This window comes from Chiloscyllium punctatum, chromosome 15 (genome assembly GCF_047496795.1).
Source record: "Chiloscyllium punctatum isolate Juve2018m chromosome 15, sChiPun1.3, whole genome shotgun sequence".
Classification (NCBI taxonomy): Eukaryota; Metazoa; Chordata; class Chondrichthyes; order Orectolobiformes; family Hemiscylliidae; genus Chiloscyllium; species Chiloscyllium punctatum.
This window is the reverse complement of record NC_092753.1, coordinates 79871855-79886573: the sequence shown is the minus strand read 5'-3', so window position 1 is coordinate 79886573 and position 14719 is coordinate 79871855. Positions and strand designations below refer to the sequence as shown.

General features: G+C 39.4%; 1 protein-coding gene across 7 annotated transcripts in view; it reads left to right on the top strand.

Annotated features, from left to right (window-relative positions):
- itsn1 (intersectin 1 (SH3 domain protein)) overlaps window positions 1–14719 on the top strand; it is a 203961-nt gene that overhangs the window by 43957 nt on the left and 145285 nt on the right. For all 7 annotated transcript variants that reach the window (XM_072585590.1, XM_072585589.1, XM_072585594.1 and 4 more), the window contains exon 2: window positions 8874–8933. In XM_072585590.1, the coding sequence (XP_072441691.1) occupies window positions 8906–8933 (28 nt within the window). In that variant the 5' untranslated portion in view covers window positions 8874–8905. The remainder of the gene's footprint in view (window positions 1–8873; window positions 8934–14719) is intronic.

Sequence of the window (14719 nt, the reverse complement as noted above, 5' to 3'; positions counted from 1 at the left end):
TCAGCCAGTGTGTGGTGAATCTATGGAATTCATTGCCACAGAGAGCCAGGTCATTGAGTGTATTTAAGACTGAGATAGGTTCTTGATTATCAAGGGGATTAAGGATTACAGGAAAAAGTGGAAGAATGGGTTTGAGAAACTTATCACCCATGATTGAATGGTGGAGCAGACTCAATAGGCTGAATGGCCTAATTGCTGCCCCTATGAGTTATGGTGTTATCTGCAGTTTTTTCCAGCTTTCAAACTTAAAATGATGCACAGTTGTGGATATTTGGAGAAAAGGGGAAAGCTGTTGCTGTCACCCACTGAGGAAATGATTCCGAGTAAATATGAGAGACCTTTTCTTTAGACTTGGAGTATTAATGCACCGGAATGCTCTATCTACAACTGATGGATATGGAGATGATCAAAAATGCCAAATAATCTTGAATGGTATAAAATTGCGTGGATACAGCTAACTGGATTTGTTTAGAGAGCCAATTGACTGAGCAACCTCCTTAACTGTTAACTCTGAATAGATTGTCTTTGAAAAACTCCATTCCTTCACCACCTGCTCACTCTTTGGGGACTGGGGCTGAGCCAGACTGTGACCATTATGTTATCGGAGGCTGATATCTGATTGACTATCTGTGTCATTTGTGACTATGCTTCTCCCTTAACAAGGTTATGCTATTCTTCGGCTTTTTGTTTTCTAGAGAGGTCATAAAAGCAGTGATTCAGAAAAGTCTAGGTTTGAAGTGTTTTAGGGGCAATTTGTTTATTGCTAACACATACTGCTTTGGGGATAAAGGCTTTCAAGTTTGAAAAAAACACTTGGACAATGAAAGGGGAGTGGTCAGTTCTCCCAGCTCAGTTTCTCTCTGGATTGGTTTGGTTTTAGCAGGCAGAGTTGTGAAGCTGCTGGGCCCAAAGAAGCAGTTTAGTGCTGACCCTCCCTCTCTCTGACATCTCTTCTATAAGACCCTGTGTTTGATTTTATCTTTTTTGCCAAGGGGTGTTAATGGAGTTTGTTGCAAGTATTTGGCACAGCATTAAGTTGGGATGATCTGGGTCTTTGGGTAGGTTAAGTTATTCTGTTCTCTTATTTGTGTTTCATTCAGCAATCTTGCAAATAAATTCTGTTTTGTTTAAAACTAAGTGGTTAGGCCAGCTGCGTCACTCCTGGAATATCTGCATTGCATCTGCTTGAAACAACTCACTAAGTTTGGATCTGGGCTTCTTTCTTGAAATGTTTTCAGGGGGTCTGGCCTGGTCCATGACACATAACTAAAACTACTTATCTGTAACTCTGGCACTACCACTGGATAGCTGTCTTGGTTGAACTGCTGAAATAGTTGACCATGCCTTTGTTACCTTCAGACTTGATTTTGTCTAATATAGTCCTGGCTGGCCTCCCCATTCTACCGTATGTCAACTTGGGATATTAGGCAATACAACACTCTGCTGCTGAACTCTTTCTCAAACTTCTTCGTCAGCATCACTATGCTCTTTGACTCTGGTTAAACAAGACCTCAATTTTCAAAGTTTATTTCTGGTTTTCAAATCTCCTCTACTTTTTTTTTGGCTGTCCCTGTCTATAATCAACTCCAATTCCCAACCTTCCCATATGTGTTTTTCCAATTATGGGCTTGTATGTAATCTCGAAAGTTTTTTCTAAATTGTTCTCCCATTGGTGACTATCCCTTCAGCTGCTTGGGCCCCTGCAATTTGTTCTGGAATTTCCTCCCAAAACATTTTGCACTTCAGTTTCTTCCTCTGTAACATGCTTCCTCAGCATTTGTGAATTTTAACCAAGCCTTCAAGCCTAATACCTCTTTATGCAATTAATAATTTATTTTGTTTGACAATGTATTAATGAAGGCCCATAGCATGTTGCTCAAAAGCTATCCTGCCTATTATAATATGTTCTAACATGCCTGTCAAACTTTATTTGGAATTTCTCCATTGAATCACCTTCAGACATTTTACTGTTATAACTGCTGTTTTAAATGTCAGTTGCAAATAGGAGAAAATTACTGCAGATGCTGCAATTGACTTAATCTGCACGTATCAGTTATCTTTCTCCTCTGACACACTTACCACCCCTCCAATCATATTAATAGTGTCCCCTTCATATGACACATCAGCTGTAATGAGACGGCATCTAGACTCACAATGTCAGCTTGCTCTTTTGCCATGAACGCTGCCTAACCTCCTGTGATTTCCAGCATTTTGTTTTCACTTGCTGATACTTAGATATTTTTGTTACTGAGGTAAAATGCGAGGTTTGAGATGAGTGGGCAACATAAAATTTAAATTGTGGAAGTTCTTACTCATTTCCTTATTGATCTAGTGTACTCAGTTTTCGGTCTAGCTTGGTCAACTATTTGACAGTTACAGAATTTTAGAGCTCACTGCATCACTTGCTCTGCTAGCTGACATTTGCCAACTAGAGTGGTTAGCGACATTATATAAATTGAGCTCCCTCTGTTGGCAACAAACTGCACAGTTCCAATCGTGTGAAGTTTTGGTCAGTTCTTACTTTGCTTCAGCAAATCAGAATTTTCAATTTCTGTTGTGTTTATCCATTTGTCTTGTAACATGCAGGAGGATTTTCTTCAATGTACTGTATTTGTTTGAGTTACTTTTGTGTGAATTAGTTCAGCCAACAAAATGCTTGATATTTGACTAGAAATCTTCCTGCCAAAGTTTCAACTTGCATTCTGCTTGAGTCTATTATCAAGGAAGAAATAGCAGGGCATCTTGAAATTTACCATCCCAATGTACAGACGCAGCACGAGTTCATGAAGGGCAGGTCATGCTTCACAAATCTTTTTGAATTCTATGAAGACATTGTGAGCAAGATAGTCAATGGGGCCCCAGTGGATGTTGTGTATCTAGCTTTACAAAAGGCCTTGGGACAAGGTGCTGTATGAGGCTGCTGCATAAGATAAAGATGCATGGTGTTAGCGGTAGAGTATTAGTGTAGATAGAGGATTGGTTGACTGACAGGAAGCAAAAAGTAGGGATAAATGAGTACTATTCTGGCTGGCAATCAGTGACTAGTGGTGTCCCTCTGCTCTGTATTGGGACCAAAATTATTTACAAGTTATGTTGATGATTGGAGTTGTGGTCCACGTGTACAGTGTCAAAATTTGCCGATGACACTAGGATGAGTAGCAGAGCAAAGTGTGCAGAGGACTGTGAAACTTTGCAGAGGAGCATGGAAACATTGAGTGAGTGGGCAAAGGTCTGGCAGATGGAATACAATATTAGTCAGGTGTGTAGTCATACATTTTGGTAGGAGTAACAGCAAAATAGATTATTACTTCAGTGGTAAAAATTTGCAGCGTGCTGCTGTGCAGACTGACCTGGGTGTCCTTGTGCATGAATCACAGAGGGTTGGTCTGCAGGTACAAGAAGTAATTAGGAAGGCAAATGGAATTTTGTCTTTCATTGCTTTTAACCTCATACCCTTTAGCAGTGAAGTACTGTTACAGCTGTACAGGGTGGTGCTGAGGCCACACCTGGAGTACTGTGTGCAGATTTGGTTTCTTTACTTAAGAAAGGATATACTGCCACTGGAGGGGCTGAAAAAGAGGTTCCCCAGGTTAATTCTGGAGTTGAGGGGGTTGACTTTGAGGAGAGACTGATTTTAGATTGGGATTATAATCATTGGAATTCAGAAGAATGAAGGGGGATTGTACAGAAACATGTAAATTTATGAAGGGAGTTGATAAAGTAGAAATAAAATGTTTCCATTAGTAGGTGAACCTAAGACAAGCGGGCATGGCCTTTAGATTACAGGAAGCAGGTTTAGAACTGAACTGAGAAGGAACTTCTTCACCGAGAGGGTTGTTAATCTATGCAATTCCTTGCCCAGGGAAGTAGTTGATGCTACTTCAGTAATCGCTTTTAAAGCTAATGTTTTTGAAAAATGAAGGAATTGAGGGATATGGTGAAAATGCTGGCTAGTGGAGCCTAGTTCATGAAAAGATTAGCCATGATCTTAGTGAGTGGCGGAGCAGGCTTGAAGGGCTGGAGGGCCTACTCCTGCTCCTAGTGCTTATGTTCTTATTCTCTTCTTATGCACTTAGGTGAGCAGATTAACTTGCAAGTAATGTTGTTTTTGTGATTGAATAACAAATGCTGTCCAGCCTCCAGTTTGACTCCAGATGTCATTTTTCTTTGAAAATGTATACACATTGAATACATTGACTCTCTTTTGCCAATATTGGGTGCCACAATATCCCTATTTACCTTAAATTTTATTGATAAAGTCTCTTTACTTTTCTTCTTCAGAATGTTTGGGGTTACTTTAATTTTGTCCTTTCTCTCCTTTTCCAACTCACAGAAGCTGATTCTCCTTGCTTTTTGCTTCCCTTGAAGCCTACAAAATGTGGTTGTATTGAATTATCACTTCTTAGAAAATATGCCTGAGAATTCAATAATGCTGATGTCTTGTGAGGTGTTATGGCTTTGTGTCAAGACATTTTTGGGATTTTTTTAGCTACTTCATGAATTGATCAACCAGATATTTTAAGGAAATTAATCCTCTCCCTGATTAACTCTTTCCTCAATCCTTTTCAACCCACCCACTTAGCCGTAGTAATTCACTTGAGCAATATTTCTCCCTACCATCTCCATTTTGATTTTAAAGTCTGTCACCTGTCTTAATGCAATTTTGCTCAAAGTTGATGTATTAAGTCCAAAATTAATGTCTTATTGTGCTGAATCTTCTCTCTCTTTCTCTCTCTCTCTCTCTCTCTCTCTCTCTCTACAGGCTTAATAGCTGCAACTTGTCCATGCTTGCCATTTCAGAGTATTTATTTCCTTTTGTGTTAACTAATTTAGTTTTGGGTGTGAATGAGTTACCGTATGTACATTCCATGCAAGAGTGCTAACGTGATGACAGCAGGAATAAATATCTTGCTAGTTTAATTATATGCCTCTGTTGAGTATTATAGTTTGTTTCATAATTTCAGATCGTTTGTTGATATCTTGAAGTACATCTGAGATGAACAATTGTCATAGATACAATCAAATTTAAATCCCAACAATCTAGTGTTTATCTAAGTTAACCTTTTAAAATACAGTTTAGAAGTGCAGGATTCTGAATTTCTTTTTCAGTTTTCTCCACTTGGATGGGGCTGCTGCACTCTTTGCAACTCTTTCGGATTCAAGTTTGGTATTTTAAAAAAAAACTGTCATTTTTGATGTTCCAGACATGAAATAATGCAGTAGGTGGTCATAAAGTTCAATGTAAATATTGTCTTTTGGAACTGAAAACATACAATTTTTACAATTAGGAAGTTGAGGTAAAACTGGGAATGAGAGAGGTTTTTGCTGAGAAGTCAGTTGAATGGCCTGCCTTATAATGGTGGAACTATGTCAGGGACAATGAGGTGTTATATATTTGTGAGTGAGTAATCTTCCTCACCTTGAGCAGGATATGAAAATAGATGGTAATATTATGAGAATATACATGTATTCAGGGCCTTTCCCCTTGCTCCACTCCTTCTGTAATTATTTCTTAGCCCCTTCCCCCTCCCCAGTCCTGATGAAGAGTCAAGCCAGAAACATCAACTCTCTTGTTAATCAAATGCTGCCTGACCTGCTGTGTTTTTTCCAGCATCCCACTTCATCAACTCTTTCAGGTGGTATTGTAAAAGCTGAAGTTTGTGTGGATGAATGTGATGTTAGAAGACATGAGTGCTATTTGATTTTTGGACAACTTGGATTTAAACAGAACAGATTTTTGTTTTAAAAGCACATCACTGAACTTCAAACCAAAATTTGAACTGGCTACTGTTGTGTTGTGTCTGTTTTTAATCAGACTGAAGGAAAAGTGCTCCTTTATTACTGGGATGCGGAAGGAGGCCAAATTTGAGCAAAAGCTATATCATTAGAGAACAACTTCCTTTCAGAATATACTCTCTTAGTATTTTGCTTCAGTTGTGGAAAATCTTTCTGATGCAGCACATCCTATAGCAGACATAAGCTATTTATTGACTGTGCAGCAAAACTGATGGCAGAACAAGTCTAAATATGAACTGACACTTCCTGCCTATCTTTTGCAATTTCATAATTGCTAACTTCTCCAGAAACAAATCGTGTAGTTAAGTCAGAAAATGCTTTTGTCATGTTTGTAAAACCCGTCTCTTGATTATGTTGAATCAGCATTTCACTTTGTGATTAGCATGTAAGTACGTAATAACTTTGACAGTTTGCAATAAATCTGTTCTGATTGTTGTCACCGGTTCATCCACAAAGATTGTGTTGTGCCAAAGGAGCTCTTAATTTTTGATTATAGTATCATGATCTCCATGTCTGCCTCTCTATGTAATGCTCAAACTTCCTTCTGTTCTTGTATTTAAATCCCTCCATGATTTTGCACAATTTGTAACATTATCCAGCTTTCCTGAAACTTGCCATTTCTGACATGCTGATCTCTTTCATATTTCCCAGTGCTTGCTTCCTGGAAGTGGCAGCACCTCCACTTGTTTAGGCCCTGACCGCTGGATTAGTTCCTCAAAGTTTGATCTTTTGACTCTCTAGTCTTCTGTTAAGACTTTGCTTAGCACCTGACTATTTGATGTGTTTTTGTCCCCTTTATCTCCAAGCCATGATATTTCCATTCTTGGCTCTGTTTTTAAAAAAAACTTCCCATCTTAAAATTGTTCCTGGTCTTATGGTTTGTTCTTTCCCCCTATAACTTTGACTATTTGATTATAAGAATTAGTTGCTTAAATAAGGGGCTCAGTAGCTTGTAAAGTATTTTAAAATAGATAAATGACAAGCCCAGGCATTTGGATAGTATTTAGTAATAAATATTTATTTAGGCATAAGTTTAAATTAAGTTTGTTTCTGAATTTTCAGAGCACTTGAGAGAGATTGTCCTCATGCCTTTTTCATCCTGGTTTATATTGATTGGTGGGCAAAACAAATAATATTTGAATCAGGCCTTACTTTGAGTATCATAAGAGCCGACTATGTAGGAGCAGAGGAAAGACATTCAGCCCATTGAGTCTGCTCTGCCATTCAATGAGATCATGGCTGATCTGATAATTCTCAACTCCACTTTCTTGTCTTTCCCCATAATCCTTGATTTCTTCATGGGTTAAAAATCTATCCACACCTTAAATTAACTCTTCTTGACAGCCCTCTGCAGTAAGGAAGTGGAATTCCTCCTCTGCTCTCTTAAAAGCACAGGACCTTACTTTGAGATTCTTTGTCTGGTTCCAGAGTCTTCAACAAGGGAAACCCCTTTCCACAACTAACATGTCAAATCCCCTAAGAATCTTCTCTGTGTCAAGAAAGTTGCACCTAATTCTAAACGTGAGTGAGTACTCAACCACCAGTCATCGGGCAGTCCCTTCATAACTGGTATCAGCCTAGTGAGCCTTCTCTGGACTTCTACCAATGTCAGTATAACCTTTGTATACATAAGAGGCCCAAAACTATTCACAGTAATACTGCAGTGGTCTGACTACTGCCTAATGTAGTTTGATTAAGACATCCCTCTTCTAGGGTGGATTTCCTTTTGAAAAATCCCATTTACCTTCCCTATTACCTGCTGAACTTGTATGCTAGCTTTTGGTAATTTATGCCCAATGCCATCCCCAATTCCCACCTTGTTTTGTAAATATTTGATAGAAAGTTGGTCAGATGGCAATAAGCAAGTGCCTAGATTTCAAACGTATAACGTAGGTCCATAGATGGTGTCATAATCTGTGAATGCTTTGATCAATGAATCAAAGGCTCTAATCATCATGTAAACAAAATTAGTGTACCTCAGTGTTCATTCTAAGAATGGTACTGCCTTCCTATCAATTATAACCAACTTAAGCTGGGTGGTGCTGTGGTCTACTGTGTTAACCAACCTGCATTATACATACGAAATTTTAACTTTGAATTTAAACAGTGCCTTTCTTCAAAACAGCATTTCAGTTAAGCTGACATCGAGGTAGTGAAATGTTTTAATGACAGGCAAATGCACTCATTGATAAATTATTGGGACTGTTGTGGCACAATGGTAGTAAACCTCCACCTGAGCCAGAATTCCCAGTCTGAAGTCTCTCCTGACCAATTTCATGATATTTCCAATCAGGTTTATTGAAAATAATCACCACAAAGTAAGTTGCATCACTGTTTTGTGTACTTGTGATGTGTATTCTCAGCCAAGTGTTTAATGGCTTCCTGTGCGAAAGGTGAAGCAACTTTGAATGTTTGTCCTAAAGTTTGTTTTTGTTGCATCCTATATGTGAGATCCTCTCCAGCAACACGTGTCCCTTCATGCATTTACTACTGTGCTAGTGTAAGAATATTACTTGTTCCAAAATACAAGGATGATGTTGAAATCATTACACCATATCCAAGTGGTGTTTTATTCCAAAGCTCTTTAGTTTGATGCTTTCTTCCCTTGTATTATTAAAAATCAAGTGTGCTGTCGACTTGAATGTTCCTTTTTACCAAAAAAAAGTTGACTGTGACACATCAGTTAGAGTATTACCTGGTCTGTGTTTCAGGAGACAATCACAACCCTTGTATTAACTACCTCAAACTGGTCAGAGTCAGGGACAGGGCAATGTGCATATGAGTGTTGAAGGTACCTCTGCTCTAGTCATTGATCTAAAATGTTAACTGATTCTGTCTTCATGGGTGCTACTCTATCTGTTCAGTATTTCTAACATTTTTGTTTTTAAGCTTTTTTTAAAATATGGGTCAGTTGTGGGTTTACAGTGCATTCCAGAAATCTCAATAGTGCACAAATCATGAGTCATGGCAGAACCTTGTATCTCTGATTTTGTCAGTGAGGTGGAATTGCAGTTTATTATCTGTTGTATAACATACTGTATCTAATCAATCAGCTAATAATTCCTAATCTATTCCAGGCATGTGCTGACTAGTTGAAATTGAAGGAAGCATGGCTCAGTTTCCGACAGCTTTTGGAGGTGAGTGTTTTGCAGAATATTAAATGTCATTTTAATTGTTAGTCTGGGTTTTAAATGTTAATATTGCCTGATTTGTTTTAGTAATGTTTGTGATATTCCTTGTTACACTCAACTGTCAGGAAGGTCTGTTGCCGGCCTCTCTCTGTGGTTTGTTCGTCTTAATTCACTCCATCTAGTGGTGGCTTTACTCAAAGGTTCTGAATTAATCCTGCCATGTTACACAATACTAAGTATAAACTACTTTTTGAGCACTTCCAAAATGTTTTGCTCTCAGAAGCTTCTCGAGCACTGAGTTCTTCACCATCACTAATCTGATTTTTGCAGTTTTTACCCAGTTATCTTGTCTACTATGCTTCTAAAGGCCTGTAGACCACACTTCCTGATGTCATCTTGCCCTGCTATTTCATATCTCTAGGCGAAAGTGAGGACTGCAGATGCTGGAAATCGGAGTCAAGATTAGAGTGGTGCAGGAAAAGCAAAGCAGGTCAAGCAGCATCTGAGGAGCAGGAAAAACAATGTTTCAGACAAAAACCTTTCAGGAATATCTATTTCATATCTCTGCCGAACCCATTTGTATATCCTGACCACCTAAACCAATATCACTTGTAAATAATGCACTGATGCTATAGTTTGATTGTGTTTACCCCTTCACCAAAATGTAGCTGGCTGTTTTTCTTAATTGTCACATACTCCTCAAACTCACAACAGTACAGCAGAGAATTAGGGCCTTACTCTATGATTCCAATGCCAACCATGGTGCCATTCTAAACTAATCCCATCTGCCTACATGTCCATATTCCCCTCTTACCTACCTGTTCATGTGTGTGCCTAACTGCTGCTTAGACATGGCTATCATACCTGCTTCTACCACCTTCCTTGACACCGGATTCCAGGCACCTATCAAACTGCTTGAAAAAAACCTTTCCTCGCGCACATTCTTCAAACTTTTTCCCCTTCACCTTAAACCTATGCTCACTAGTGTTTTACCTTGGGGGGAAAAACTTCCAATCTATCCATCTTATTCATGCCTCTCCTAAATTTATATATTTTTTCCCCACCTCTGCAACAGGTGGTGCTTGAGCCTGAGCCACCTGCTCCAGAGCAAGGGACACTATAGCACGGTTCTTCCCAGAGTTGCTGCAAAACCAGCTGTATTCATGGAATAGACAGAATCTATCTCCTGGCTCCAAAATGCAATTTAGCAGTAGTTAGCAGATGAGGGGCATCATTTTATGTACTTGAGGTCATCCCAAGCCTCTGACGCTTTCACGAAAACAATCCGTTTCTCCAACCTCTCCTTATACCGATTACGCTGTATTCCAGGCAACATCCTGGTAAGCCTCTTGAGCATCCTCTCCAAAACTTACACATCCTTCTTATAGTGTGACAACCAGAACTACATATTATACTCCAAATGTGGCCTAACCAAAGTCTTATACAGCTGTAACATAATTTGCCAACTTTTGTACTCACCACCTTGACCAATAAAGGAAAGCATTCTGTACTTTTCCTTTATCCCTTAGCTTGTGTGTGTTGCCACTTTCAGGGACGTCTTAAACCTCAAGATCCTGCTGTGTGTTGATTCTCATAAGGATCCTACCATTTACTGTGTACTCTTGTGTTTGACCTCCCAACATGTCACCTCACACTCATCCAGATAAAATGCCATCTTGCCATTTCTGTGCCCAACTTTCCAACTGATCTATATCTTGCTGTATCCCTTGGCTACTTTCCTCATTATCTGTAACTCCACCAATCTCTGTGTCATCTACAAGCTTGCCATTGAGACCACCTACACTTTGATCCAAATAATCTTTTATATATAGAAATGACAGAGGTCTGAGCACTGATCCTTGTGGAACCTCCAGTCAGAAAAATCACCCCTCCAAAACTACCCTATATCTTCTCTGACCAAGCCAATTTTCTACCCAACTTGGCAATTCACTATGGATTCCATGCGACTTAATCTCCTGGAACAGCTTACTATGAGGGACTTTGTCAAATACTTTTGTGATGTCCATGTTGACAACATCCACTACTCTACCATCCTGGATTACCTTTGTCACTTCCTCAAATGCTCGAATTTGAGGTAACACCTCCCTGCCACAAAGCCATGCTGACTATCCCTAGTAAGTGTATTCTTTTCCAAATGCAAGTAAATCTTGTCCCTAAAAATCTTATCCAGTAATTTCCCTTCCACTGATGTAAGGTTCACTGGCCTATAATTTCCTAGATTATTCCTGTTGAGCTCCTCGAGCAAATGAACAACATTGGTTATTCTCCAGTCTGCTGGCACCTGACTGATGTAAAGAGGATACAAAGATCTTCGACAAGGCCCCTACAGTATTTTGGGACGGATCCCATTGGGCCCATACTACTGTAATGGTTTTCAAAACACTCAATACTTCCTCCTCACTATTAACATGCCCGAGAATATTGCTCTACATCTCTAATCTTACCAATATCCATGTCCTTCTCTGTGAATGCCAATGTAAAGTACTTATTAAGGACCTCACCCACTTCCTCTGGCTGCACTACATTCCCTCCATTGTCCTTGAGTGGACTTACTCTTTCCCTAGCTGCCCCTCTTGCTCATAAAATGCTTTGGAATTCTCCTTAATCCTACAAGTTGAGGACATTCCATGGGCCTTTTAGCCTTCCTACTTCCTTTCTATTCCTCAAAGGCTTTGACTGATTTCAGTTTCCTCACTCTTGCATAGACATTTTTTTCTTTTTCACTAATTTTCAATATTTCTTCTCATCCAGGGTTCCTGAATCATGCTATCCTTAGTTTTTCATCCTCACGGACCAGAACTCTGATTAACTGGTCTTTAAAACACTTCCTTATGCCAGATGTAGATTTACCATCAAACAGCTGGCTCCAATACAATTTCTCCACTTCCTGACTAATTATTCTGTAATTAGCCTTTCCCCAATTTAGCACTTTAAACCAAGGACCAGACTGAGCCTTAACTTTAATTGTCTTAAAAATCAGAACTATGATAATTGTTCTCAAAATGGTACCCCACTGAAACTTTTTGATTACCTGGGCATGCTCATTTTCCAGTGCAAGATTCTGGTACAGCCCCTTCACTTGTTGGGCTATTTACATAGAGTCATAGATTCATACAGCATGGAAACAAAGCCTGGATGCACCCTACAAATTCTGCCCCATCTCAGTTTCTGACAGTACAGGGAGTTCCAGTAAATGGTGGAGAACTTAAAATCACTGAACTACAGCAATTCTGTTATTTTTAAATCTTGCCATGATTTGTCCACATACTTGTTCCTATATCTCTTGCTGGCTATTGGGAGTCATAAGATATAATCCCATCACCGTGACTGCACCTTTTCGTATTCGTGATTTCTACTCAATGGCCTCACTAGATGAGCTCTCTAAGATGTCCTCTCAATGTAGCTGTGTCATTTTTCTTAATTAGTAATGCAACTCCCCCACCTATTTTACATCCCTCTCCATCCTGCCTGAAACATGTAAACCTTGCCAGTGCTGCCCTTCTCTCAATCAAGTTTCTGTAATGGCTACAATATCGTAGTCCCAAGCTCAAGCTCTTCTACCTTAGTGTTATAATTTTTGCATTTAAAGGAATACATTTCAGACTGCAAGTCCTGCTATGTTTATTAACTTGGCCCTGCCTCTCTCCATGCTTCAGGCTCACTGCCTTTATTCCTGATGAAGGGCTTTTGCCCGAAACATCGATTTCGAAGCTACTTGGATGCTGCCTGAACTGCTGTGCTCTTCCAGCACCACTAATCCAGAAATGTTCTTCCCATTAGACTTACTTGATTTAACGTTGACCTTGTCTTCAATCACTCTTCATGCTGACCTACTGTTTCATTTCCCACCCTTCTGCTACATTACTTTAAACCCTCCTGAGTGTCAAACCCTAGCAAACCTTTCAGCAAAAATATCAGTGCCCTCCATATTCAGGACCCATCCTTACAGTTCTGTAATAGCTACTAGATCATACTGATTTACTTCACTGAATTCCATCAGTTTGCTCACTTTGTTCGGAATGCTCCAAGCTTTTGGCAATAGAGCCTTCAGTTTTGTCTTTTTATTCTCTCTGTAAAATGTACTGTGCCTTGACTGTGTGGTTCCACTCTTCTGTTTAGAGTCTCTGATCCTTCCTACTACTCTGTTCCCAATTTTTCATATGACTATTTTGCACTCCTGTCTGGACTCTGCCCCTTGATTCGCTGCATATACCCAAGCTTGATTCTTCACTCCTATCATTTAGTTTAAAGCCATCTCAAAGAACATCACTATTTCTTGCATTACTAGATTTGCTTGATGTGCATATAGTAGATATGCAGACTGCACGTTGCTAGAATACTTGTCCAAGCACAGTGCAGACCATCCCAATGATACAGCTCCACTTTGCTCGGGACTGATGGCAGTGCTGCGTGAAAAGGAATTCATTACATAGTTCTTTGAAAGCTCTGTAACAGGTAGATGGTGGTTAAAGTGTTAAAAACACTTGCTTCCATTGCTCAGACCGTTGAGAATAGGAGTTGGGCTGTCATGTTGAGATCGTACAGGATGTTGGGTGAGCGCACTTTTGGAGTATTGTGTACATTTCGAGTCACCCTGCCTCCTTATTGTTGATGAAGATGAGGAAGAAATTCAGAGAAGATTTACCAGGGTGTTGCCAGCATGGAAGGGTCTGAGACACAAGGGAGAGGAAAGATTAAAAAGGCTAATGTTTTTTCTCAGGGTGGTTTGTATATGGAATGAACTGCCACAGGGAGTGGTAGATGCAGATACAGTTCCAACAGTTAAAAAGACTATGGACAGGCACGTGAATAGCAAAGGTTGAGAGTGATATGGGCAAACACAGACAAATGGGATTAGTTTGGGAAACCTGGTTAATATGGATGAATTGAACTGAGGGTTGTGTTTTCATGCTGTATGACTGTATGATGATAACCCATTTCTCCCGCACCAGTCCATTGAGTCGTGTATTAATTTGACTGTTTCTGTTCCTAAAAGCACTGAAAGCCACTGTTACTCAATCTATGATGTTGAAGCCAGGATTCAATCACCATGGGTATCCTGGTAGGTTATAGGTCCCGAGGAGATTACAGAGACATAGAGGGGCAAAAACGTAAGACACGTTTGAAAGCAAAGATGAGGAATTGAGAAACTGACTCCTTGTCATACAAAATTTCTCCATGTACAGAGTTTTGTTGGATACTGAGGTGCTGGTGTAATTAACAGAAGAGTAATGCAAATATCAAATTATGTACTGTCTTGTATGAGTGTATGGGGTATTACTCCCTAAAGTAACTCAATTTGGAAAATTAATGAAGATTTATTTGAACCAATACTCAACAATTTCTTACGACAGAGTGGCTTCTCAAGTGGATAAATGCATATTGTTTAGTATTAGCAACCATGGGGTGGGGTGATGCATTAAGTGCATGGTACGGGCTATGCTTAATGATACCAATTGTGCTAAATAGTCAGAAGTCAGTGTACTAAGTCAAGATAACTGTTGCATGATTGAAGCCTAGATCCTGGAGATTTAATTAATTCCATGGTCCTTATATAAATTTGAACCATGATTGACTGTTCCTTTTGCTTGCACCTGTCGATACCCAGCACATCTTGTAACCACTGGATTATATCCACAACAATATTTTTGGAAAATGAGATGTCAAATTATCTTGGTATGGAGTCCCAATTCCATAATTTCATTACAAAGCCAATGATTCAAAATCCTCAAATGACATGTGTTTCCAGGCAGCCTCCAACCTAAAATAAT